Source organism: Gymnogyps californianus, chromosome 5 (genome assembly GCF_018139145.2).
Source record: "Gymnogyps californianus isolate 813 chromosome 5, ASM1813914v2, whole genome shotgun sequence".
Taxonomy (NCBI): Eukaryota; Metazoa; Chordata; class Aves; order Accipitriformes; family Cathartidae; genus Gymnogyps; species Gymnogyps californianus.
In genome coordinates, this window is record NC_059475.1 from 68,420,716 (window position 1) to 68,445,167 (window position 24,452).

Here is a 24,452-nt window from a genome sequence, read left to right on the forward strand (position 1 = left end):
TCAGGCACGTCTAAGGCATCGCAGGAGTTGTCTTTGCTTTCGGAATCGCCTCGGTTTCCTCCCTACAGCTTCTCCCACCAGCACGTGGTGTCAAACGATAGAAAAGAAAAGTCTGGGGCGGATGAACAGTGATAAACTCTCATGCACTACCACCGAACGTCGTCACAGGAGTATGAAGCACCAACCACGACACATGATTCACTTTTACTTGCAGAGCCGAAGCTAACCATATACAAAATGTTAGAAAGTGGGGTTCGCTAGAAACACGGAGCTGCCGGCGTCCTCGCTAACCCACCGCGGGGCCGCTCAACCCCTGTGCTATGCTACCGCCAGAAATTAAAAAGCACAAGACCAAACATTGAGTAACATCATAGTCATCTAACCTGTCGCTATATATCTGACAACTTAAATAAAAAAAAATATTCTGGAAAGAAACCAACAATATCATTCCAAGAAGGTTATACACATCCTTAGCAGTTACTTTGCTCAGCACAGCTCTGGTGCTTTAAATATGGAACAATCAAACAATTTTGTGAGCAGAAAAGTGACACAAATTTATTCTTTACATATTTTTTTTTTTTCTTTCTAGGCAACTCTACAGACTTCAGATCTTTTGCCTCGCAATGCAGATCATCTTATTCCCCCAAAGGTGGCCAGGTTCTTTAAACATGCACATCTCTGTAGCTTCCAGGCCGTGTATTTTACTTATTTTTGTTTAAATTCTGTGGACTAGCAGGTCGTCCCCGTTCCTAAAAACTCTACGTCAGTGTTCAGGGTGGCCTGAGTGCCGGTCAGGCTCCTCGAGGGTTTACAGGATCACGCAGAAGAACTTCTTCTCTCTAAAGGGGTTTTCTGAGGCCGGGACAGGGGTCAATAGAGGGTCCTCCTTGGCGTGGGCTTCGCAGTACGCCATCAGGTCTGCTGCTGCTTTTGATACCTGGAATAGAAGGAGCCCGCGTTAGGGACGGGCTGCGCTGGGGACATCCCACCCCGAGAGATCCCGCCGGTGGGGCTGGGCTCACAGCATCCCCAACCCAGGGTACGCAACATCATACCCTGGCCAAAGACCAGACCGACGAACCGACAGCACGTCCCCGCTGGGGCTGGTTTTTCACCTCTGGGCTCTGAGCTCGCCTGTCAGCGCACGCTCCCCTGAGCATCCTTCACCCATTCGCATCCTTCACCCGACTTGATCGTAGCGAGGACCGACTTTAGCAGGCACCGCATCCCTGCCGTCTCTCCCCCCCATCCCTCAGCAGGGACATCCACAGCTGCTATAGCAACGTTTGCTGCCCGCAGCCACCGACTTGGCTATTTATTCAGGACACGGTGGCAGCTCCCGAGTCACCGGAGCTCACCCCAGCCCTGAGAGGCGAGGTTTTGCTTGCAAGCACCCAGACGTGCCTGCAGCCAGCAGCCGGCCCCGGAGCACCTCTCTCCCCGGGACCAACTATCGTCCAAAACCACCTCGATGGAGAAGACAAATCCTCTGGGATCTCAAGCTTGAAGCTGATGAGCTTTCACGTGCCCAGAAGCAGCAATTCCACCGGGGTGGAGCAGAAGCAGTCAGAGCAGAGGAAACGCCTCCCAGAAAGGATTGGGCTTTCCGTAGGAAAGAGGCTTCAAGACAATGTTGCTTTCAGAATTTCCCCGCTAACCTCGAGGCTGAGCACCGAGCACTGCCCAAAGGACAGTTTTAACATCAACTGCAACAAACAGCGTGGGTTTAACCTGTTCCCAAGAAGGTGAGATGCCCTGGGGAGAGTCACTCCTTCCCACCCCGCAGCAGGGCTCCAGGTGATGCTTCCAGCTGCCTTCCACGGGCGAGCATCTCCCGCTGCCTTCAGCCACGGCCATCGGGATCACTTCGACGAGCATCCTCCATAAACACCACCCACCACCTCATCCTGGCTCCCACAACGTGCTTTTGGCAGCTGCTCAGCAGCAGACACCACCTTGCAGCATCCCTCTGAACCGACAGCCAACTCCCGAGCCACGCTACCTTTATCCTGTCGATGTTGGCCTCCATCTTCAGCTGCTCCACCAGCTTGCGGGCTTGCGCTATGCTAGCAGTGTTGTTGCTAGCCATGGGCGGGCCAGGCGTGATCTCCGGACGGGCTGCGGGCACAAACACACGTGGGTGAACTGTTGGGCTGGGCAGAGAGCTGCTCCCAGCCCTGAAATCCCCAAAACGATGGGCTGCGATTGCATGTGCGGAGCTGTTAGAACCGAGCCGTGTGAATGAGGGCGTGAGGATGGGAGATGCAGACCCAGGCATTTCAGCCAGCGTCTAATCCTGCGTTTATACAGGGGCGGTGAGCCGCCAGCCTTTGTGGGTATGCGGGCAGTCACACGCTGCCAGTGGTACCCTCCTGTGCCCTCCTCATCGTCCTCAGAGCAGGGGATGCCCTATGAGCCACGCTTAGGGGACACTGGGACCTTCTAGAGCAGGACCCCAGCTGAGCTGACTTTGGCTTTTGCTGTTAGAGGAAAGGCTGTGGTGGCCACAAGGCAAAAGGAAATCAGAGAATGGGCTTCCCCTGAGCAGCCCCGCGCTGCCCGGAGCTGCCGTGCCAGGCTCGTTCCCCTGCCCTGAGCCAGGCACATCATCCAGCCCCGCTCCGGTGCCCAGCATGCGTCCGGTGTCCCTCGGCCTCTCTTGCTTTGTCCCTGCTGCCAACTTGAACATTGAGATGCTAAACAGGATGCTGGAGTTTCCTGTTTCTCGAGATTTCTACCCCAGGCAGGCGGAGGTGGGGGGGAACGCTCATTAAGTCCACGCTGTCTTGATCACGGATGTTTTTCCGTTACCTTATAACAGCCGCGAGCTCTGGCAGTGGCGGCCAGAAACCCAGCGTTCAGATCCTCTGGCAGCCGACGCTTTTACGAGCGGCGAGTATTTTACAGCGGAGGCACAGCCGTGCTGTGCTGGCCCCTGCCTGGCCAGGGCTGCCTGCGAGCTCGAGAACAGGGGGTGTTTTGGGGGTGTCCTGCAATAGCAGGCTGCAGCGAGCCCCCTGCCAGCCCCTCGGGCGATGGGGCAAGGATGGCACAGCCCTAAAATGAGGGACTCGTGGCGTTTTAGGGAGGACACTGAAAAGCTGTGGGCACGTTCAGCTCGAGTCCATCTCGGGGGATATAAGGGTGTTTGGACAGAAGCTCATCTTGGGACCTACAGAAAAAAGCAACCTGGCACTGAGCAAGGTGCCCATGCTCGGAGGTGACCGGGGAGCGAGTCGTGCCGGGGCCAGCCGGGGTTTCAGGATGAGACCCCTCCCCAGCCACCCCCTGCCTGTTGGGGAGCGCGAGGAGGAGTGATTTTTTTACCAGAAGCAGGTCTCTCCGGTGATTTGTGCCTCTAGGGGAAGATCTGCTCCTCTTGGCCGTTCGCTACCTTTAAATAAAGAGAATATAAAAAAAAAAAAAAAAAAAAAAGGAGCCAGGTTAGGTTGCTGTGATGCCAGTCAACGCAACGAGAACATTATTTATGGCACCAGGAAACCCAGAGCCCTTGGAGACGCTGAGTCCCGTACCCGGCCGGGGAGGCAGAAAGGCTGTGGGTTTCCTTCCGTATTCCCCCCCGCCTCGTGCCCTCCAAGCACGGCCCCCAGCGACATTATTTGTTTGCATTCAGCGAGGTTTTCGGCACAGGAAGAGGTTTCAAGTCGGCGGGCAACTATCCGAGGGCTGTTGGCAGCCAGGCTTTGAGCTGTTCCGCAGCTTGCGGCGAGCCCCGCGGCACATCCGAGCACGCTGGAGGATGCACGGCGAGAAGGGATGCAATTTAACCGTCTGGTGCACAGAGCACGTGGCGGGGCAGAAAGAGCATCCCCCGGGGAAGGCTGCCAAAATCCTCCCCCCTTCACCGCAGCCCAGCTCCCACCGAGCGTCCCCGACAGCCCGAGCTCCTGCCTGGGTCTGCCCTCATCGAGCAAAGCTCTGCACCATGGCTTGAGGTTTTAGCTCAAGCATTTGTGCTGTTTCCGCACTGGTTTTTCTCGGCTCTCCCCCAGTTTCTTTGCTGGATAGGCGTTTGAGCAGCAGGCTAACAGGTTGCCTCTCTCTTGCTTTTGCTTTCAGTTCTCCCTGCAAAGCCACGAAAGGTGGTCCCACCACCTTTCTGGCGTGGCAGCCGGCACTGGGCTAGTGGGAAAGCCGGTGGCCATATAGGTTCACCGAGGCGTACATCAACCAAGATGCCGTTGCGTGGTTTGGATGCCGCAGAGACTTTTCTAATGCAGCAAATGTTATTGTCGGTGATGTTGTGCCATTTCATACAGGGGACCGTGGTCTGGTGCTGCTGCGGTGGCGAGAGGTCACTTAGGGAGTGAAGTTTAATGTCATGGAAGGAGGCATGGGAGCGGGGACGACTGCTGAGAGCTTCTGTACAGCTGCTACAGCCCTGATCTTCTAAAAAAATATATGTATCCAACCCTGCTACCACCCTCACGCAAGGAAACCCTCCCATGCTCTTACTACAGCTAGCCCTAGAGGCACTAAGGTAGAAAAGACAGCCCCAAAAACGAGGCCAGAGGAGACCGAGACCCCGCTGGGAGAGAGGAGGGGACATCTGTGTGAGCACCTCGCCGTGCACAGGGCTGCTGGGACGATGCCGGGGACCCGGGGGCAGCTCAGCCAGCTCGCAGGACCCCGGCGTCACCAGGAGCTGGCCCCGCACCCCGGCCACGCTTGGTCCCTCTGCAAATACTTCATGTAGGAACTTGAACCAGTTTGGGGCCAGTTTGACAGCGTTTCCACGCTGCGAGCAACTGGGCGTGCTTCCTTCAACATGAATAACAAAAAAATAGCAGGTGACACTTCGAAGTGAGCTCGTGAATATCCCCCACCGAAAAACAACCCCTGCAACAGCCCAGGCACCGCTCGGGCAGCAGCAGAGCTGTTCAAACAGGGCAGCCACAAAAGCAGCTTTTTTTATCCCAACGTGAGGACACCCCACTGTACCCCCAGGAGGGTGTGGAGCCACCAGGAGTAAACCCAAAGCCTCCGTGCCTTTTCATTGGGATTTGATTTAAGCCAAGCCAAGCTGCTAGAGCATCTTCCTCTCCTTTAACCCCCAGTGCCTCTTTACTACTAATTGCAATCAGCCAAACTACACCCTGGCAAGTGCCGCTACCCCACACCACAGCAACACGTGTATTTCAGACTAGATACAAGGAAGAAATTTTTTACGATGAGGGTGGTGAACCACTGGCACAGGTTGCCCAGAGAGGTGGGAGATGCCCCATCCCTGGAAACATTCAAGGTCAGGTTGGACGGGGCTCTGAGCAACCTGATCGAGTTGAAGATGTCCCTGCTCATGGCAGGGGGTTGGACTAGGTGACCTTTAAAGCTCCCTTCCAACCCAAACTGTTCTATGATTCTATGATTTATTTCTCTTCCCCAAGACCCAACGAGGTGTGGGGTTCCCTGCTGCCAGATCCCATGCTGAACTAGAAAATACTTGTTGGTGGGTAGATGCCAAGAGCATCAGACTTCAGACAAATTAACACCACCCCGGAAAGTATATACATCCTCAGATCGGAGGAAAAATGCCAAAATATTTGAGGATGGCTGTTAGAAGGAAATTATCTTTCCAGACAGCTTATTTCCTAGCGGTGTCATCCCTCCGTGGGCAGGCACTGGGACGGGAGCTTTCAGAGCCGGGGTTGGAGACCCAGTGGATGCAGCGAGCCTGCCTGACCCTGTTAGGGGAATCCAGGTATTCCCAGCACCGCGGGGTGATGGCAGCCCTTGGACACAGCGGGTTTGTACGGGGAACAATGGGGCTGAGCGAGCGCAAAAGGAGCCATCACGCAGGAGGGACGCGTGCCGGCACTCGCCACCTTACTCCGATTTACCTATAGGTCCCCTCTGGCTGGCAGAGCTCGGCTCCTGACCCTAACCATCAAAATCCCAACCGTAAAGCTAAAAATCACCGTGCTTCCCAATATTTCCCATCCCCCCGTTGTCATGGGGCTGTTCTCACACCCGATGCTGTTGTGCTAGAGTTTGCCTGCAAAGAAAGGGGTTTAATGGCGCTCACAAGGGAATACGGATGGCATCTTATTTCACCCGCTTAATGGCTCGTGTGCCTGGATAATAGGATTCCTGCCTTGGAGCCCACAGGTTAATGAGTAAGGATGCGATTTTATTTTAATGCTAATGATGTTTAGCATGTACAGTACATGGATATCATCTGTTTTGGGCTCTGCACTGTAATTACAACTCAGGATCTTGCCAGGTTGTTTTGATACTTGTCCGTTGCGCAGAGGGGTCACGGGTGATTTACTGCATGTGGCAAGAGGTTGAATTCATTTAAAAGGATGCAAAAGCGCTTGCAATAAATGTCTGGAGTCGGAAATTCTGCTGCTGATTTTTGCTAGCTGGTACCTACGCTCCAAGAAAACACCTAATTTGTTGTTGTCGTCTCTTTGTTTAACGAAGAGCGATTGATAGTCAAATGGTACTTTCTTCTTTCACCAGCGGCACCCAGCCAAAACAGGCACCAAAAATTGGGATTTAGTTGGGCAACCGGTGAGTGACACCCCTGACATCGGGGCACTGATCCAACATTTACGGCTGTGTCTGCTCTTGGTCTGCTCGCTCCGGCTTTGCCAAAATCTTCAGCTTTTACCCATGACGTGGAGCAACAAAACCCAGCCCACGAGCTGCCCACCGTCGCTGTTTCAGCGTGCGCACAGCGAGCTGCTGCCCAGCGGGATGAGATTGGGGTTTAATTTGCTCTGTGTTAAAAGCCACCATTGTTTTGGGCCAAGCGACAACCAGCCCTCCTCCGTCCCAGTAAGCTAATCACATATACCTTGCTTTCTGGATGCATTTCTCCCTCCCAGCACATTTATGGATCCTGCACCCCCTTTAAATATTCTTCTGATCCAGGGGAGAGCATTGGCGCTGCTCCTGTGGCCCCCCCCGTCCCCGAACGAGCCGGCACAGAGGCGTTGACCCCCATCCCTCCTGCCAACACCTAGCCCAGCCGCTGGAGACTCGTTTAAGTCAGCAGTAAATTAATTTGCCAAGTTGCCTGCTGCTCCCCATCCAGCTCCAGCCTGGTGAGCTGCCAGGGCTGCCTCCTGGCACAGCCTGGCACGAGCTGCTTTGCCACGACCTCGACCGAAGAGCGAGGCAAAATGCCGCGTACAACCCAAAAAAGCCACTGCGAAAGGAGCATTTCTTGATGCCAGAGCAATCGAGCCCTCCTGCTAAGCCGCCATCCTACTCCTCCCTCCCAAACTGGGCTCCTATGGGGCTCTGGCATCCCGCAGCTGCCAGCCCTGCTTGCAAGAGTAATTAGCCTTCGTTTGCCAGCTCCTCGTCAGCACGAGCTGCCGCCTGCTTTGCACAGAGCTGTGCCGAAAGGCTGCAGAGCAAGCGCTTGGGCAGAGGGGTCCCCGGCCGCCGCACACCTTGCACCAGCTCCATCACCAGCCCAAAACCCACAAAATCTGAGCCCAACCTCCCCCCTGGCTTTTTTCCCCCCTTTCGTTTAGGTTTTATCTCAAGTTGCATATGAGTGGAGACCGGAATTCTCCTAAATGTTTAAAAAAATGGCACTTTAAGGGTGATTATTTAGTCCAATTACCTTAAATAGGCAGCTATCATTACAGAAGGGGTATCTCGAAGCACATTTTGCACTGCGTTGGGTCCGTCACTGTTCAAAGGCAGTGCTAACCCCGGCTGGGACACCAGCATCCTTGCAAAGCATTTTCTTACATTCTTGAAGGTGCAAACGGGCATCGAGTGAGATTTTACAGGTGTCACGAGACACCTCCTGCGTCTCTAGGGACCTGCAGCCTTTGCCCACCCCACTGCGGTCCTCTGCGTTTTTAAACCTGTGGATCACATCCTCTCCTATCGCCCAGTTTTCCAGACTTTTTTCACCTCCCAGTGGGTTTTTCTCTGCTTTGCAGAAAACCATTCTCCCCACACCTCCCGGCTGAACCGAAAGGAAAAGCGGTGGCTCTGCAGGAAAGAAACCGAAAGCGCTGACATCTGCCAGGGCAAAACCTCGCCGTTCCTCCGCCGTAAAGACCGAAAGCAGCTCCCCAGCGCACCGCACGGCATCACCCACCACCGAGAACAGCTCCTTTGCGGAGTGAAAGCAGGAGCCTCCCTGCTTCTTGGTTTCAATTAAGAAGTCATGCTTTCCATCACTGATGCACCAGTATTTTCCACCCAGTTAGTAGCAAAGTGGGCGAACCCCATTGGGGCAGCCAGGATTTTGGGGAGCACAGGGCTCAGGCTTGTTCCTACCAGGCAGGCATCACCCAGGGTTTTTTTTTGGTCCAGAAAAGGTGCCAGGCTGGGTACCGTAACGAAGGGATTTGTTCCAGCTCTCATTCATGCTGGGATTGTCCTGGCCCCTGCGCATCCCAGCGGCTGAAGCCAGTCCAGCTCGCTGCATCCCAGGGGCGCAGCCAGGCGCAGGACCAACACGGTCCCCACCGAGGCAAGCAGACTCTCCAGAAAATTGCCTTTGCCTCCCCAAAAACCAGGTGTGACACAGCATCCAGAACAGATAACCGAGCGTACGGCTGTGCCGTCGCCCCACCGCAGCCGGCACTGCCGGTCACCGGCCGGCTGGAGCGTGGGAGTCCCTCGTGCTTGGCTGGCTGACTTTTCAAGCCATCCTGTTGCTTTTGCTAAAAGCCATCGCTAAAAATAGGTGGCTCAGCTGAAAACTAATTCCTAAATATACATAGAAAAATATAAAAATATTACAGACAAAAAGAAAATAGCAAAAAGCCACGTTTCCAGGGGGTGGGAGCTGGTGTAGTCGCATTGATCTCGACAGCAGTTGCAGACCTGGCTGGGAAAGGAGCCTCAATACGCCCAAATTACATGTGTTTCATTATTTCCTTAAGCAAAGAAAACGTTATGAGCTAGATTTGTGCCCGTGGGCTACCATCACACTGTTTCGCTGGGGCAAAGGACCTTAATCCTCAGCGGTGGTTACAGCCACAGCTCTCAGCCCCCGTCCACAGGGATTTTATTCCCTTTTCCAACGTCCATTTTTTACGCCCGATATCCAATACGGTACTTAAATCACCGAAAAGCAGCTCGCAGGTCAGAGACATGCTGGCAAATAAATAAATAAATTAAAAGGCACCTGAGTGGAAAATGAGCCTGTTTCCATGGAAATGGCTTCGTTATCACACCAGCATCCGATCCTTCCCGCCAAACAGGGGTGAGGTGGGATGGGTGCCCGTTTCGGCCCCAATGCCAGCGTTTCGCCCGTGTCAGCAGGTTTCAGTGCCTGGCCTCCCACTGCTTCTGCGGCAATCAGGGAAGGTGCCAAATCTGTTGCCCATCTTAGCCTTGTGCAACCCTATTCAGCCATATTTCACCCCAAAAGCAGCACCGGGGTCAGACCCAGCCCGCCGCTGGCTCAGCCAGCCTTGGCTCTCCCTGGCAAATCTCGTTATCAAGGCAATGCAAAGCATACAGAATGAGAGGGAGCCGCAGCAAAGATTTTTCTCTTCCTTAATTTTGCTGGGGCATTAAATAAAGAGCTCAGCGCTGGAGCTGGCTTTGCAGAAAGCCCGGCTCAAGATGTCCCCTCCATCCACCTTGTGCTGCCGGAGCCGACCGCGACTGCAGCCCAGACCTCATTAATATCCGCAGTCGATAGCACGCTTTTCCATGAAGTTTGCAAGCAGTAGAGGTTTTAGCAATGTCCATCCCTCGGGAGAGCTGAGTGTGTCCCAGCGCAGCCCGCCCAGGCTGAGGCTCCAGGAGAAACCTCCTTCCCAAGAGGCACGTACAGACCCGGAGAGGAGCAGGGGGGCAGCTGCCATGGAGCCAGGCGGCTCCGGCCCCACGGGGACATTTCAGGTCTCGCAGGGCTGTCCCTTTCGCCTGGAGAAGTCACCGTGCCGTGGGCGTCACGCGAAAGTGAGAATCTCAGCTTTTTATTTTCTCACAGGCGTCCTAACGGCTCAAAACGAAGGCAAACAGAAACCAACCTCAACTTCCTTTTTTTTTTTTTTTTAGTTTGTTTTTTGGGGTTTTTTTAAGAGATTATTCACGTGAAGGACCAGCTACCAGACAGCACAGCCTGGGACATCTGCTCCAGTCCCTCCTACCACCGTTCATAGGAAATGGTGGCTCTCTCCGGCCGGGGACCACGGGGAGGGAGCATCAACCCATCCTTCTCCCGCTCCGGGGTCGGCACAAGGCTCTGGCACTGCGGGAACGCCGCCGGGGTTGCCGATCCCTGTGCTGAAGGTCAGGGGTTTAACAGCAGCATCGTTTCCCCGGCTGACAAAGCTGAAGATTTCCAGCAAGCCAAAAAGCTGTGCGACCCCCCCACCCTGCCCCAGGGCCTCCGGGGATGTACCCGTGAAAAGGAAAAGCGCCGTTTGGGGGAAAATCCCGGGGAAAAGTGTTTGTTTTTAATGCACAAGGGACAAACCCAGCAGTGTGCGCAGATCAGGCACTGGGAGGATGGGTGCCCTGGGAGCTTGGCCAAATACTGGGGAATAAGGATGCCCAAATACATGGTCCAGCGGTCCAAGCAAGCAAAGCTGCAGCCGAGCATCGCCTTCTTCCCGTAGGCCGAGTTTTCATCCAGATTAAAAACACCCATCATTTTGCCGACTCACTTCTGACCTCCGGTCAGCCCCTCGTCGTGCTCTCCGCACCCACGCACGCTCGCGGTGATGCTTCCCGGGGATGAGCGGGGGCAATGCCTGCCGGGGGGGGCAGCCGGGCTCCTCGCTATCTGCTTATGCTGTGGCACAGAAAGAAAAAGGCCTCGGCTGTCACATTTCGGTGTGACACACCAGAAGGGACAGATAAGGGCACGCATCCTGTCACGCCATCCCCAGCACCGCCTTTCGGGCTCTCCTGCAGCAGAGGGTTTAAGCACAGGCTCCGCTTCTGCGGTCCCCACCGGGGCTGAGCAACGCCACTGCTGCACTTCACCGAAAATGAAAATGATTTAAGGGTTGAGGTTTTTTTTGGTTGTTGGTTTTTTGGTTGGTTTTTTTTTTTTTTAATTTAACGAAACTTTAAAACACACCCAGAGGTCAACAGGAGACTGAAGGCTCGCTGCAGTGCACGTAAGCGGAGGAGCTGGAACTCAATGAGCCTCTGCCCTGCAAATCCCCGGGCGGGCTTGCAGCGAAACCCTCGCATTAAAGGACATGGCTGCCCCCCATGCAAGCTGCAGTTAGCCTTCATCCTACCCAGATTTAAAAAAAAACACTAATGCTTTCAGTTGCTTGCATTTTATTTTTATGAAAATTGCCTGAGAGAAGAACACGTAGCTTCAGAAATTCCCTAAAACCACCGGCACTCCCCGGAAAGCCAGGGTTTCTCAGAGATGCCCCACTGGCCGCCTCCTCCAAAGCGGTACCCGTGCTGCCTAGGGCATCCCTGACCTTCCCGTCAGGCTGGGAGATGGAGACATCTCCACAATCTTCAAAGTCCTCTGGCCCGACCAAAGTGTCTCCAGCACACAGATGGCCCAGTAAATACAGAAAAGAGAAGAAGGAATCAGGCAGGGAGGAGAAGTGCTGAGGAGGGACGTACAGACGGGTCATGCTTCGCCCCAGGGTCCTGCAGGTGTTTCTGGTGGAGGAGCTCATGGCAGCCCCCCGACCATCGCCCACCGATGCAGACCTCCCCTTCCCCACGTGCCTGCAGTCCCCACGGCAGAGCTCTCGCCTTCCTTCCCCCTCGCCGGCGTGTGGGGCTCTCCTGTGGTCCCACATCCTCCCACGAGTCGGACACTCGGATTTCTCCCCATCGGGTTCACAAAACCCTTGGAAAAGCGGCTGCTAAGCCTCGGGACAGCACAAGGCCACAGGTTTCTCCCGCGCTGGAGGGTCTCTCCCCTGCATGGTGGCGAGCCCAGGCTGGAGGTCAACGGCACTATCTGCAGCCCTGGCCAATGCACCTTTTAACGTCAGTTAAAATACTACACAGATATCCTTGAAAATATTTGAATATATTATTTTGCATTTCTACTGCAGCAACGGCCAAGGAGAAACTAGTTCCTCTCCTATAATGCCCTGTACCTACACTATATAACACAGCAAACCCTTTCTTTAGGATTACTCTCAGCCTGGTAAAACACTTACCGAGGGAATGACTCTTCCCAGGCTGGAGTGACCCTGATATAACCATGTCAGGGGCAGCTGGTGATAACCCGGCACTACCAACGCCCACGCGCCGATGGAGCAGCAACTGTACAGTAAAAGGACAATTGAATCGACCAAATAAAAAATTCCTGTTGAAACCTGATCGTCTCTTGACTGCCAAAATCCACGCCAGAAAACCTGTCTCCTACCGATGAAGCGGCAGCAGGCTGGGTAGTCCCTTACTTCATGGGGCAGAAATTTCTGCTGTAAAGGAGACTCTAGGTCTAAGAAACATGCATCACCTCCCAGCTGGCCAGAAAAGAGCAGAAACCCTCAAAAAAAGCTCTTTTTTCCCATGGAGAGACCTCTAGAAAACTAAAATGACCCTTTAATTAGAAGCATCATCACACCTATGACTTCTCAATTCCTTCACTTCTTGATTCCTTCCCAAAACCAACTCAAATTGACTCTGAAATAAATTCTTTTTACGCACCTTGCTCAGAAATCCCAGTTCCTTGCCCCTTGTCCCAGGAAAAAGAGAGACGGTTAAAGGTGCCGAGGAAGCAATGAGCTCCTGTACCGGGAAAAGGAGTTCTACATCTATTCATACAGCTCTGAACTCCTGACCCTTAATTAAGGGAAGCAGCCAAGAGCTATTATTTCATGTTAATTAACTGATCCATTCTTGGGTTTCAGTTTTTAACATCCTGCTCTTAAGTATTTGCCAAGGGTCAAGATAAAGACCTTTAGGGGAAGGTGTGAAATGAGGTTGGAAAGCGAAGGGGAGAAGAAGGGAGCGCTGGAAGGCGGAGGCATCTCACCCAGCATCACATTTGCAAAAGGATTTGGGTATTTGGCTGTGTCAACACCGCTCTCAAAGGGACAAACCCACCCTGAGCCTCACGCAAAGTCACCCTGAATTCAAGGCCATGATGATTTACCAACCGCCTGCCCGTCAGCATGGGGGTACAGCCACCCCGAAGGAAATGGGGCAAGCCACTGAGTTGCCCTGGTTTGGGCTAAAATGTCACATTTTTAGGGGGCAACCTCCCCATGACACCAGGAAATCGGAAGGAGCGCATGGATTTTGCAGTAGCTCCTGCCATGGTGCCGGGCTGCTGGGCTCATCCTTCTGCAAAGCATTTTTCAGCCCAGCTAAAATAAAACCAAAACCGCTCCTTCAGCTTACAACGCAAGAGCCTCACCTTTTCGCCCGAATGACTTCTGCAGCACGTGAAGCCCTGAGCTGCAGAAATCATTGCCATGAGAAATCATTCTCCGATGAGTTCACCCGAACCAAACCTTTATTAGAATTTTATTTTAAGTAACACTCACACGAAGCCTAATAACCCTTTCCAGCCGCTGGGAATCACCCAACAAGTTACATCAGCAAAGAAACAACCCCGTTAACCATCCCATTAGTTTAAGCCCCCCCAGGAATTACCTTCGACTGCTTTAATTAGGTATCCACCGTACAAAAGAATTAATTAATTAGTGATAAGCACCTGAACCACATTACTCATAAGGCTCTATTTCAAGCTTCAAATACAGCAAACAGGTCACAGCCTATCTGTTACAGTAGAGCAAAGCCCCGGTGCTGCTGCCTGGTATTTCTCTTCCCATCCCTGCCATCAAAGCAGCAAGGCTGGGAGCTTTTTTCTTTTTTTTTTTTTCCTTCTTTCTTTCTTTTTCAGGTTTTTCACAGCATCCAGAGCTGGTGCCTTTAGAGCTACTGCTCAAATAGTGGATGCACCATGCAGGGATGGGAGAGCTTTGTAATTACTTTCTGAGATTTGGTGTGCTTTAGGCATGGGTTATGGGGTAAAACCCTGCATCTTGCAGCTACAGTTACCCTGCAAAGGTTTCACTACAAAGCTGTTGCTCCGCGGCATCACTAAGATACCCGTTAAATGAGTAAAGCATTTGCTGATGGCCAGATCCCAAGCTGGAGGTGGAGGATCACCACTAAACGTGGGCGATTTTAGCAGGTTTCGGGGGGGGGGAAGAAGGGGGGAAAAAAAAAAGGGAAAAAAAATAGAGAAAAAAAAATTCCCCATGCTATTCTGTATTTTCACAATCAATAACTTTGAAAAGTAATTTATTGTGGCTCGCACTGGCTCCGACATTTCATGGCCTGCAATTTCCCCGCTGGCAAACTTGAGGCTACCAGGGGGTTTCTCCGAGCTGACAGCCCACGGCAGGGATGCGGGCAGGGATGCGGGCAGGGCTGCAGAGCCCTGGCAGTGCTGCAAACCGGGTTAGCTGGGGCTGGCTGGGGAGAAGTAGGTTGCTCCTCCGTCCTCGGTCGGTGAGCTGACCCATATTATCTCAATTAAATTTAACTTCTGCGGCCCACTGCTGCCTCTTTTTTTCCTGTAACCTAATGCGTTTCGGTCTAAAGTAGGACCCGGTTACGGTGACAGGGAGTACACTTGTGTCCTTCCCGATGCGATGAGGAGAGGAGGGCACGGCCATCGCAGCAGAATTGGGACAGGGACGTGGAGGGGGAATCGAGAGGCAGCAGCACCACGGCCGTGGGCTCGGCAGCTTCCCTTTGCTCAAGTCCTGACCCACCTGCATTTCTCCTGACCGCGATGCTCCTGCAAATCAGCAAAACTTGCTTTTCTCTCCCGAGCTGCGCCCTCGGAGCCTTTCCCACGCTATTCCCCCAGCTTGCCGAGCCCGTCTCCATCCTCACCCCCTCTCCGGCGTGCTCATCGCTTACTAACCTCCGCATACAACATCTTCATTTTCCCGTGGAGCCCAAAATCCCTGAACCAGCCCGTTTTCCCCTTAAAATGCAGGCAAAGCATCCCTGCCACGCTTCCTGCTGAGTCAACGGCCCTGCTTTTACCACCACACGTTATTCTGGCTATATCGTGAAATGACACATGCTCAGCAAACACTGATATTACACAGACAAGAGGAGAAAGCCACCCCAGAGCTGCTAGCCTGGGCGGTGTTTTTACACTTGCAATATCAAGCATTGCGAAAAAAAAAAATAAAGGAAAAAAATTTAAAGCCAAAGCAACTGTGCAAACCCCGGATTAAGCAGCATAAGACGGCGTTGCCCGTGCTGGCTCGCCCTCCCCTCCCGTGCATCGATACCTCCTGTGCCGGAGATCAATCCATCCTGGCTGTGCCACGGGCCCCGTGTGCTTCATTTATCCCCCCCGTGCCCACTCCCGGAGCATTAATCCTTCTGCCAAACGAGCCGGAGCCACTGCGTTTGGGCCCCGCTGCTCTGCGAGCTGCTTTCCCAAGGGCAAGCGCCTTTCCCTGCCTACCTGGCTGCTGGGAAGCCTCAGTGCGGGGCTGTGCGGTTGCTCTCTATATTTTTCTCAGCATGAGCGATGAAAATCAATGAAGGCAGCCGCTCTTTGGGGGGCCAGGTTTCGGTTCCAGGTAGGATGGAGGAGCAGCATCGATTCACAGCCAGCCTAACTTTTACAGCAATTAATGGAAACACTTACACAGGGCTTAGATTTAGGCTTTAAAAAAAAAAAAATATATCAGTGCCTCCCTTATTTGCTGCTTATACCTCCCCATGAGCCTGGGTTGCTGCATTAAAATCATCTTTTTATTCCCCGCTCACACGGTGCGGAGGGAGGAGGCAGGGTCCCCCCCGCCGGCGTTAGCTGGGGAGCGAGGGAAGCACCGGACATGAATACAAACCCCCCAAGTGAGGATGTGAGGCTGAGCAGCAATTATATTAAATCAGCTGATAAATAATGCAACGTATTTTGATGGTACCAGCCCTGCAAGCACCGCACAAACACCATCGCGTCTCCACGATATTAAAAATACAAGGGCTGAAGCGCAATCAGGTCGGCATGACTTGAAGAATTGAACCTAAAGCCCTTCTGAAACGCTGTCCTTGGGGCACGCCGGAGCTCCGGCCCCCGCGGCAGGGCCACCAGCCCATTGCCTCTTTGCAAGGTCCTACACAAACCGATGGGACTCCACCAGACCTGGTCAACGTTCAACACTTTCCCATCCAAGGGGAGAGACCTCTGCTTGAGCACTTTCCAGCGTGAGCAGAGCTGCTCCAGCAGCAGACACGGTGCTGAAGGCTGATTAGAAGAGGTCCGAATAGGTTTACAGGTTGTGGATGGCTGGTGACCCCTAAGGACCCCAAACCACTGCAGACCCAGCGAGGGGTAGGAAGTCACCAAGAAGGCACGTAGAGACGTGGAGAAGAAAGACCTGGTCACCTTTCTGCGTGACACCCTGGGGGCACCTGGACCCACACGGACTCATACGATGTCCATGGGGACAGCACTGATCTGCCCATGGTGTTGGCCCTGTTTTGAGCAGGAGGTGGGACCAGAGACCTCCAGAGCCCCGCTCCAACCTAAATGAGTCAATGACCATGCTGCTTCGTTACCGAAATCCCCGTTCGCTCACTGGAAAGTGCCTGAGGGATCCGGAAAACAACATGAAAATGAAGGGGAGGTGGCACAAATCCTCGGGCAGCTCTCCCCACGGCCACCAGTGCTCGGGACTCACACATCCCAGCCTGGCAAAAGCCAAAACGGCAGCCGGAGACTTCTTCCATAACACACCTTCACAGCAAAGGCGATCGTTATTTACCCTTCGGCCTGAACTCAATCTGCAAAACCAGCTAGCCCACTCCTTCATCCCCACTCAGGCTGTCACGGAGAGGTAACCATCTCCCCGTGCTCTTCCTCCAGCTCCTGCCAAAATGGGTCAAATTCAAGAGCTGATACAAGCAGAAGGAGCCCTTGGAGCCAACGCATCGACAATGCAAGTAAGATAAAACTGCGTGACGTGCCGATGGAGCATCCTCCCAAGCAGTAAAGAAGCCAAAACCCAGCCGTGAGGACAAAACCCAACCTCCTCGCACATGGGCGGCCACGGGTGAGGAAGCCTCCGCTGTGCAAATGCAACGGTCAGATGCTTTCTGCACGCCCGTTGGGACCCCGGGAAGGAGGATGCATCCCGCAAAGGATCTGCTGTCCTGCAGCAGCTCGGGGTTCACGAGAGCCTCGCTGGGGGCTGGAGGGGAAGCGCCAGCCCAAGACACCTCCCATGAGCAGCTGCGGTCGGAGCAGCAAACAGCACAGCTCCGCTCAAGAGAAACTTTATGGAGATCACGAGAGGTCTGGTTTTGTCAGATAAGAAGAAAGAGCAGGAAATGTCACAAGGTTTACAACCAAGCAGCTAAAGATTGAGTCCGTTCACCTCGAGGGTGACTAACGAGCTTTGTGCAGCTCCCAGTACATTCAGGCCACGCTTCAGGGCTTCCCAAGGCTGCAGAGAGGGAACACCCGTGATAATCCCCCTCCTAACAGGTACCAGCACTAGGGCTGCCCATGCCCCCATAATTCCTTAGAAAAACGGGCACTGAGAATTTCTCCTGTTGCTTTGGTCCTCAGGAGACTCAGACCAAGGTCTTGATGTCCCTCCATCTGAGATGACCCTTTCAAGAGGCAAAAGGCAGCAAGGATCTGGCAGAGGAGTTTGGGAGCAGCAATGCAGCAAGGAGATGGTGCCCCTGGGCTCCATGAGTGCAAAGGGATCTCCAGGGACATTTAACCTTCCCCTAAAGCCATAAACCTCAACAGGCTGGATGCAGCCCGTACGTAAGGAGCCACTAACATCATATTGACCTGAGAAGGATGTCTGCAGACACTGGGGACACACTAATCCCCATCAGAATGGTGTCTGCAGATATGAAACCAAAAGAAGCAGCGAGGGAGAAGGTGGTCTCCTCAACTCATCCCCCACACATCTCCTGCCCCGCAGTGTCCCCTGCATGCATGGCCCAGGGCTCCCCGCAGGGCACAGCCCCAACCCCACGAGCAGATGATGGATGCTTATTTACTCTCCTGCACCCCCGACACCTGCCTGTTCCTCCCAAGGTCTCCTTGAGGAGGAACACATCAAAATGGAGAATAAACTCTTGCAAGGTGATTTCTGCCTTGAAACGGCTCACGTGTCGCCTTCCTCCTGCTGACAGCAGCGGGGAGAGCAAGCTGGAGCCCCGGCCTCCCCACCCCGACTTGGCTGGTGATCACCATCCCGCTCTTCTCAACCCCCATGGGTGATGGATAACTCACGGCGGAAGGTTTGAGGCAATCCAGCCCAGCCCCGCGGCGAGGCTGAGGCCACGGCAGCCATGCCGCAGCTCTTCAGTTTGGGTTCAGCCCTTTGGAAAACCCAGACCTACCCGATGCTGTTGAGGAAGGAGAGGGACAAGCCCAGAGCCCAAAGCTCATCTCGTGGGTGCTCCTCACCCCAGCCCTACCCCAAACTGGGCATCACAGCTGTAAACATAATGAAGCCCTAACAGTGATACCTGCTGCGTGCAGGGACGTGCTGGCACCATCCTGGCATCCCCCAGTGACAGCGGGATCATGAAGACACGTTTCTGGCACCCCTGTCGCGTTCCAGATCCGTTCCCTGACTCCCAACGCCTTCTTTATCCTGCTTCCCTCCCTTCACTGCACCTACTCCAAAGCAAAACCAAAGACACCAGGACCGAAAAGGAATTAAATCAATACTAAGCATCTCACATCTGCTGGCGGCTGGCGCTCTCTTACCCAAAATGGCCCAAAAAGCACAAAACCTCCAAACCCAGGGCTAGCGCAACGTGCTCAATCTGCAGGAATTCAGGGCTACGAGAAGGGTTTTAAGACGACCGAAGCCTGAAGCATCCCTTCAGCATCCCCCTTAAGGGGATCCCGCCTCAGGTTCGTGACTCTCGGATACCTGGCAGTGCTCCCCATGCCGTCCCAGGGGGATGCTGCAACAGGTTAAATGCTCTTGCACTTCATCCAGCTTCAGCTCCCGGTCTCTCCTCTGGGACACGGCTCAGACGGGAGCAGGCAAGAGAGAAAACACGGCTTCTCCACATCCCTGCGGATGCTGGCGGGTGCACGAGGACACCCTGCCTGTCCTCAGGTCCCCAGGCTGGGGGAGCTGTAAGAGCTCCGGTCCCACCACGACCACTGCTTTTCCCTGGCTGCAAGGACTCAACGCCACGTTTGCTTATTGGCAAATAAGCCAAGAAAAATTTTTATTAGCAGAGAATCGGCAAACCCGGGTGGCAGCGTTAGCGCAAATCCTGCCCTTGCACAAGCCCGGGGCTGGAGCGACGCTGGCATTCACCACGACTTGGCATAAAACCCAAACCACTGGTGAACCCCTCCCCAGTTCCCACGCCACGGCAGTTTCAGAGCCCTGAGGAGGTGCAGGGCCGGGACAGCCCTCTTGGCCACCAGGACAGCCCTCTTGGCCACCGTGCCGGCGATGCTGCGGGGACCGATCTGGCTGCAGGATCCGACCCCGGCTGCGCTGTCACCGGAGGAGCGCGGTTTTCCTAACACAGCAGGGCTGACACAGAGAGGCACGACAGCACCGAAACGACCTGACTATAATTAGCGCACAAGCCCACCCAAACCCTGTCACTATTTTCCCCGAGGTGCCAGTCAGGGGAGCACCGGGGCTGCTGAGCTGCTCCCGTGCGGGCAGGCGGAGGAAGGGGGTTCCTCAGCACCAACTTACTCTGAGCATCTTCCATAATTAGGTCTGTGTCTCTGAGCAGAGGCGCCGGTGGTGGCACGGGGCACCGACGTCCCCGCGGTCCCCCGCTGCAGCTGGTGGCTCTGCCCGTGGGGATGGGCACAGGCAGCTCTGCCCTCAGGGATGGGCACAGGCAGCTCTGCCTGCAGGGATGGGCACACAGGCAGCTCAGGGAGGCAGCTCAGGCCACAGCAGGCAGGCTTCGGGGCTGGGATTTAGCTGCCCCGGGTCGGGAGGATGCTGTAGGCAGCAGGAGGAGGGATGCCGAGCAGCGTGGCGAGGGGTAAAACCAGCAACACGGCGGAGTTTGCAGTGGGAATATCCCACGCTGTGCTGGGGATTTTTCCCCTTTGGTGGGATCTCACGCAATCCAGGAAGGAGCACTGATGCTCGGGATCCCTGATGAGCTTCAAGGCTCGGGCAAGGCTGCTCCTTCCCACGCAAGTTGCTCCCTCTTACAAACCCAGCTGCCCAGCCAGGACCTTCCCGGCCAGGAGAGCCGCTCATAGGGAGCATCACAGGAGGGACAGAGCCAACTTTCCTTCCCAAAGCCCTCAGGAGAGCAAGCAAGGGTGGGACAATAAACCTGTTAAACCAAGACTAAACTCAGCTAAAGGAGCTTATCTGCTGCGGCAGTGCCTCTGCCCTGCTCCGGCTCCCGGGGTGCCCTGCCACGCCGGGTAGAGCACTTTGGGGTTCACAGCAGCACCCCTGAGAATAACCAACCTGCAGCTCAGCTGGCTTTTGGATGCTAGACGAAAGCATCACCCACCACCGGAGACCTCCCTGCGATGCCGGTACCCGCCGACCACAATCCAGCAACGCCTGGACCTTCCCTTGGATAAACTAGTTAGCCCGAGTCACAACGATAACAACAGACAACAGGGGAAGCAAATTGCTGTGTGAAAAGCAAGGGAAGGACGAGATAAGGTGAAAACTAATTGTGTGTGGTAGGATAAGCAGGTCCTGGTGCAGCTGCCGCCCAGGAATTGTCGAGGGTTTCTCAACTGCATGCAAATAGCAAGGTGGCGATTTTTTAAGGTTTGGTACGATGCCATTTCAGGGATTTTTTTTTTCCACTGAGCCTGTGAAAAATTGCGTTTGGTGTTTGGAGTCCATCATACCTACATGAAATGCGGGAGATGCATGATTTTAGACTTCAGCCTCAGCACGGCTGCATCCTCGCACATCCTCGCCCAGCCCAGGGGCTGGCTGCATCCAGCTCCCACTGCCACCCAGCCCGCAAAGCGCTGGTGATTCGCTTACACGGCTCTGATTGAAGACATCATTAATTAATCACCGGCCTGACCCAAAGCCCAGGCTCGACGGACACCATCCCAGAGACTTCGGATGGGTTTTGGAGCAAACCCTACTTCTCTGCGGAGCCAAATCCGTGTCCTCCCGGCAGCTGGAGCCAGTCCGTCTCCCCAGCTCAGACCTGCCTCTAAACGGGGCGAGTGCCAAGCGGCTCGTGCCAAGCGTGTGCGGAAAGCCGGGAGAGAGCCTGCGTTCCCCCGCAGCCATCACGCGCTCCCCCACGAGCAGCAGAAGCAGGAGCCCCCCCCCTTTCACTTCTCCCCATGAGTCTGGGGGGGTCAAAGCTGCTCCTGCGCTTTAAAGGGACAAGTTTTGGGGGTGTTTGCACTGTGCATGTTGCATACAGAAGACAAAAATACTCATGAGGAAGGGCTGAAGTGCCACTGGAAGTGAGCAGGCAATAAAACCGTGCAAGGGCAAGCACAAAAATCCCCTTGCCAATGAACCACGCTGCACCCCATGCCCTGCCCCGCAGCGTGGGGTAGCATCTCCCTCTGCCTTTCATCCCATCCCTCCTCCCAGCAGCCGCTGCGACCCCACGAAGCGGCTGAGCAAGAAACCAGAGGGGGAGAAACAGCGAGAAAAGAGCCTGAAAAGCAAGAAAAATTGAAAACCCACCCTAATCCCTTTGCTCATTCCTCCCGCTTCTGCGCCGGCTGCGAACACACATGGCTGTATCCCGCTCCCGCATCCCGCTCTGGGCGCAGGAGTGAAACGCTTGAAGTCACGCTGAGAACTGATGCAACTGATGAAAACGGTACTTTTCCTGGGGTGAACCCCTTATTTCCCACCCAAAACGGGGCAACAGGCCAGTGGGAGGGAGCAGGCGGTGCAGCCCTGTGGTCCCCGCTGGCAGCACACACGTCACGAGCGTGCCGGCCTCGAGCATCCCAGCACTGACACACGGGACAGAGAAGCACGGCCACCCCCAGGCAGCGCTTTTTGGGGGTGCGGGGGGTCCACGGGGCTCTGGCACCAGCTCGCCAGCCCTAATTTCTATGGTAACAGCCTGCGCCAGCGCCTGGCTGTCCTCCTTCGGTGACTCACTGGGTTTCAAAAGGAGAAGTGGAGCCTCAGCAGCCGCCGTTCGGAGGCCAAAGCACTGGAAGCCCAGCGGTCACATCCGCATCTGCGGGGCCGCCGGGTGGGAAGGCATTGCCCACCCTTGCAAAGTTTGCCTTTTTATCGCATTTTCCACTCGCAGCCACCCTGGCACAGGGTGGCAAAGCGGCAGGCTGGCTTGGGGATTAAAAATAATAATAATAATAATTATTATTATTATTATAGCTTCGTCACCGGCTCGCAGCCATCTACCCACGGGAATCCCATCGGGTGCCCCGCTGCGATTGCCCGCTTCTGGTCTCGATAACCCCCGTGCCACGAGGCAGCCCTGTGCCAGGGCCCGATGCACGCCGATTATCATCCCCCCCCGGGGCCAGCCATGCCACGGTACGGCCGCTCATCTCAGCCCGCATGCAAAATGTGCCCCACGGGGCCACCACCGGCTCACGACTGCAAGGAGCCCGGAGAAAAGGCAATGAGCATCCTTAATACCGGTACGTGCACTGCTAGGAGCAAAGCTGGCAGCTCCCGGGGAATCTGGGAGAGTTGATGGGCACATGCAGGCATTGTGCTAGCGGCGGGAGGACCTGCGGGTCCCCCCCAAGCTGGGGATACCCCATTTCAGAGGTGAGGCTGACTCCAGTCGTCATCCAGGCGATGCTGAGACTGCCAAACTCGTGTCACAGGTGAGCAGCCAGCAGCACGCGGTGCCAGCAGCAGCAAGCAGCAGCCCCTGCTTGCTCTTGCAAGCAAACGCAAGGCTGAAAAAGCCAAAAAAAGCACCAAAATTAGTGCCACGGGAGCAGCATGGCCCATGCCCGGCCTCACGGGGCCAACATGGGAGCTGGGGCAGGATGGGGCTGAGCCACGTACCCCCACACCCCGTGGCACGGGGTGAGAAAAACCCCGTTATAACCCTGGGAGCACCTCAAAACCTCCTCCTGGAGAAAGACTTCGCCCCGGGGCTTTCCTGGCAATAATTAATTGAGTCATATTTCAATCCAGCCAACGGCCATATGGTAGGAAAGAGGATTAAAATCGCATGCTCCAGCTGCATTCAGGGAAATCCAGTTATAGGGAAAAATCCTCCGTGCCCGGTCCCAGCCTGCTGCCAGGGTACGTGCCGCTGCCACCCGCACGGCCCCGGCCCCTTTCCCTCTCGTGGCTGGGGAGCACGGGCTCGCTGGCTGGGCGATGGTTATTCGGTAATTCGGGGGCCCAGAGGGAAACAGGGAAATAAATAACATACCGGACCTGCAGCAATCCCCTGCTCTGCAGGCAGCACTGGCAGATAATACGTGCTCCGAGTCACTACCCTTTGGGGTAGCACGCTTTAAGTTCATTAGTAACTCATTAGTAATGGGTGGGGGATCGCTGTGCTTCAAGATTTTCCTTAAATATAAATCCATTTTCCACCGAGGAGGCAAGAAGGCAAAAGTTTTTTGCTGGATTCCCCTCCCGCCGGAGCAAGTGAGCCCTGGACCGGCTTTCCCCGAGCACATCTTCCCGGCTGACCGGCGATTTTCCCAGGGTTACTTTTCCCGAAGCGCTCGCCCCACAAACCGCCGCTGGGAAAAATAAGGATTTCGATGGAAATGATAGGGAGAGGGCCGCCAGCGCTGCGGGGATGGCAGGGTGGGGTGCCCCTCCGCCTGCATGGCTGTCACCCCCAAATCCCCCCCCTCCAAGCCAGGCTGCGGGCAGATCCATCCCAGCTGAGGTTCCTGCAGGGATCTGGGGTTGGGAAAGTCTCACCCTCCACCCAGGGAGGGGAAAAAAAAAAAATAGAGAAAGAAAGAACACTACGTCTCATTCATCCGTGGAAAAAGCCTTTCCTGTGATGGCAAATCCGTTGATTAACTGAGGATCAAACCCTCTAAACCAAACCTTTGTTGGGGAGACTGAACTCTTCGTGCGAGGTACCTTTCCCCCGGCTCCCAGCCCCGGCGGGATGGGGACCCCCGCGCCCCCCCCCTCCCACCCACCCCCCCGCAGGTGCCATCGCCACCCGAGACTGTGGGGTTCCCCCGTGGGGCGGCCAGCGTGGGGTGGGGGGTGATGCAGGGATTGGTACCCGGAGCGGGGGGGGGGGGGGATTTTCTGCTGATTTGGGCTTGCGGGTAAGCGGTTTGGGGGCCCACGGGGGCCACTGGCAGCGGGCGGCCGGGGCTGGGGACCGCCCTGCCAGCTCCAGTGTACCCAGTGCTGCCAGTCTCAGTCCTCCCAGTGCTCCCAGCCCCGGCTCCCCCCCCCCCCCCCCCCACCGTGTGCCCGGCGGTACCTGGAGGCGGGCGGTGCTGCCCCGAGTCCCCGCGGGGCGGGCGGCGGCGGCGGCGGCGGGACGGAGGGATGGAGGGACCGAGGGATGGAGGGACCGAGGGATGGAGGAACCGAGGGAGGGAGGGATGCGGGCCGGAGGCA

General features: G+C 55.2%; 1 protein-coding gene across 1 annotated transcript; it reads right to left on the reverse strand.

Moving 5' to 3' along the window:
* GNG2 (G protein subunit gamma 2) lies at positions 1-24,452 on the reverse strand. Its single transcript, XM_050897466.1, has 4 exons — positions 24,313-24,452; positions 3,328-3,394; positions 2,003-2,118; positions 1-937 (listed from the first exon to the last, which is right to left on the reverse strand). The coding sequence occupies exons 3-4, from the start codon at positions 2,087-2,089 to the stop codon at positions 809-811; spliced, it is 216 nt and encodes a 71-aa protein (XP_050753423.1). The 5' UTR covers positions 2,090-2,118; positions 3,328-3,394; positions 24,313-24,452; the 3' UTR covers positions 1-808.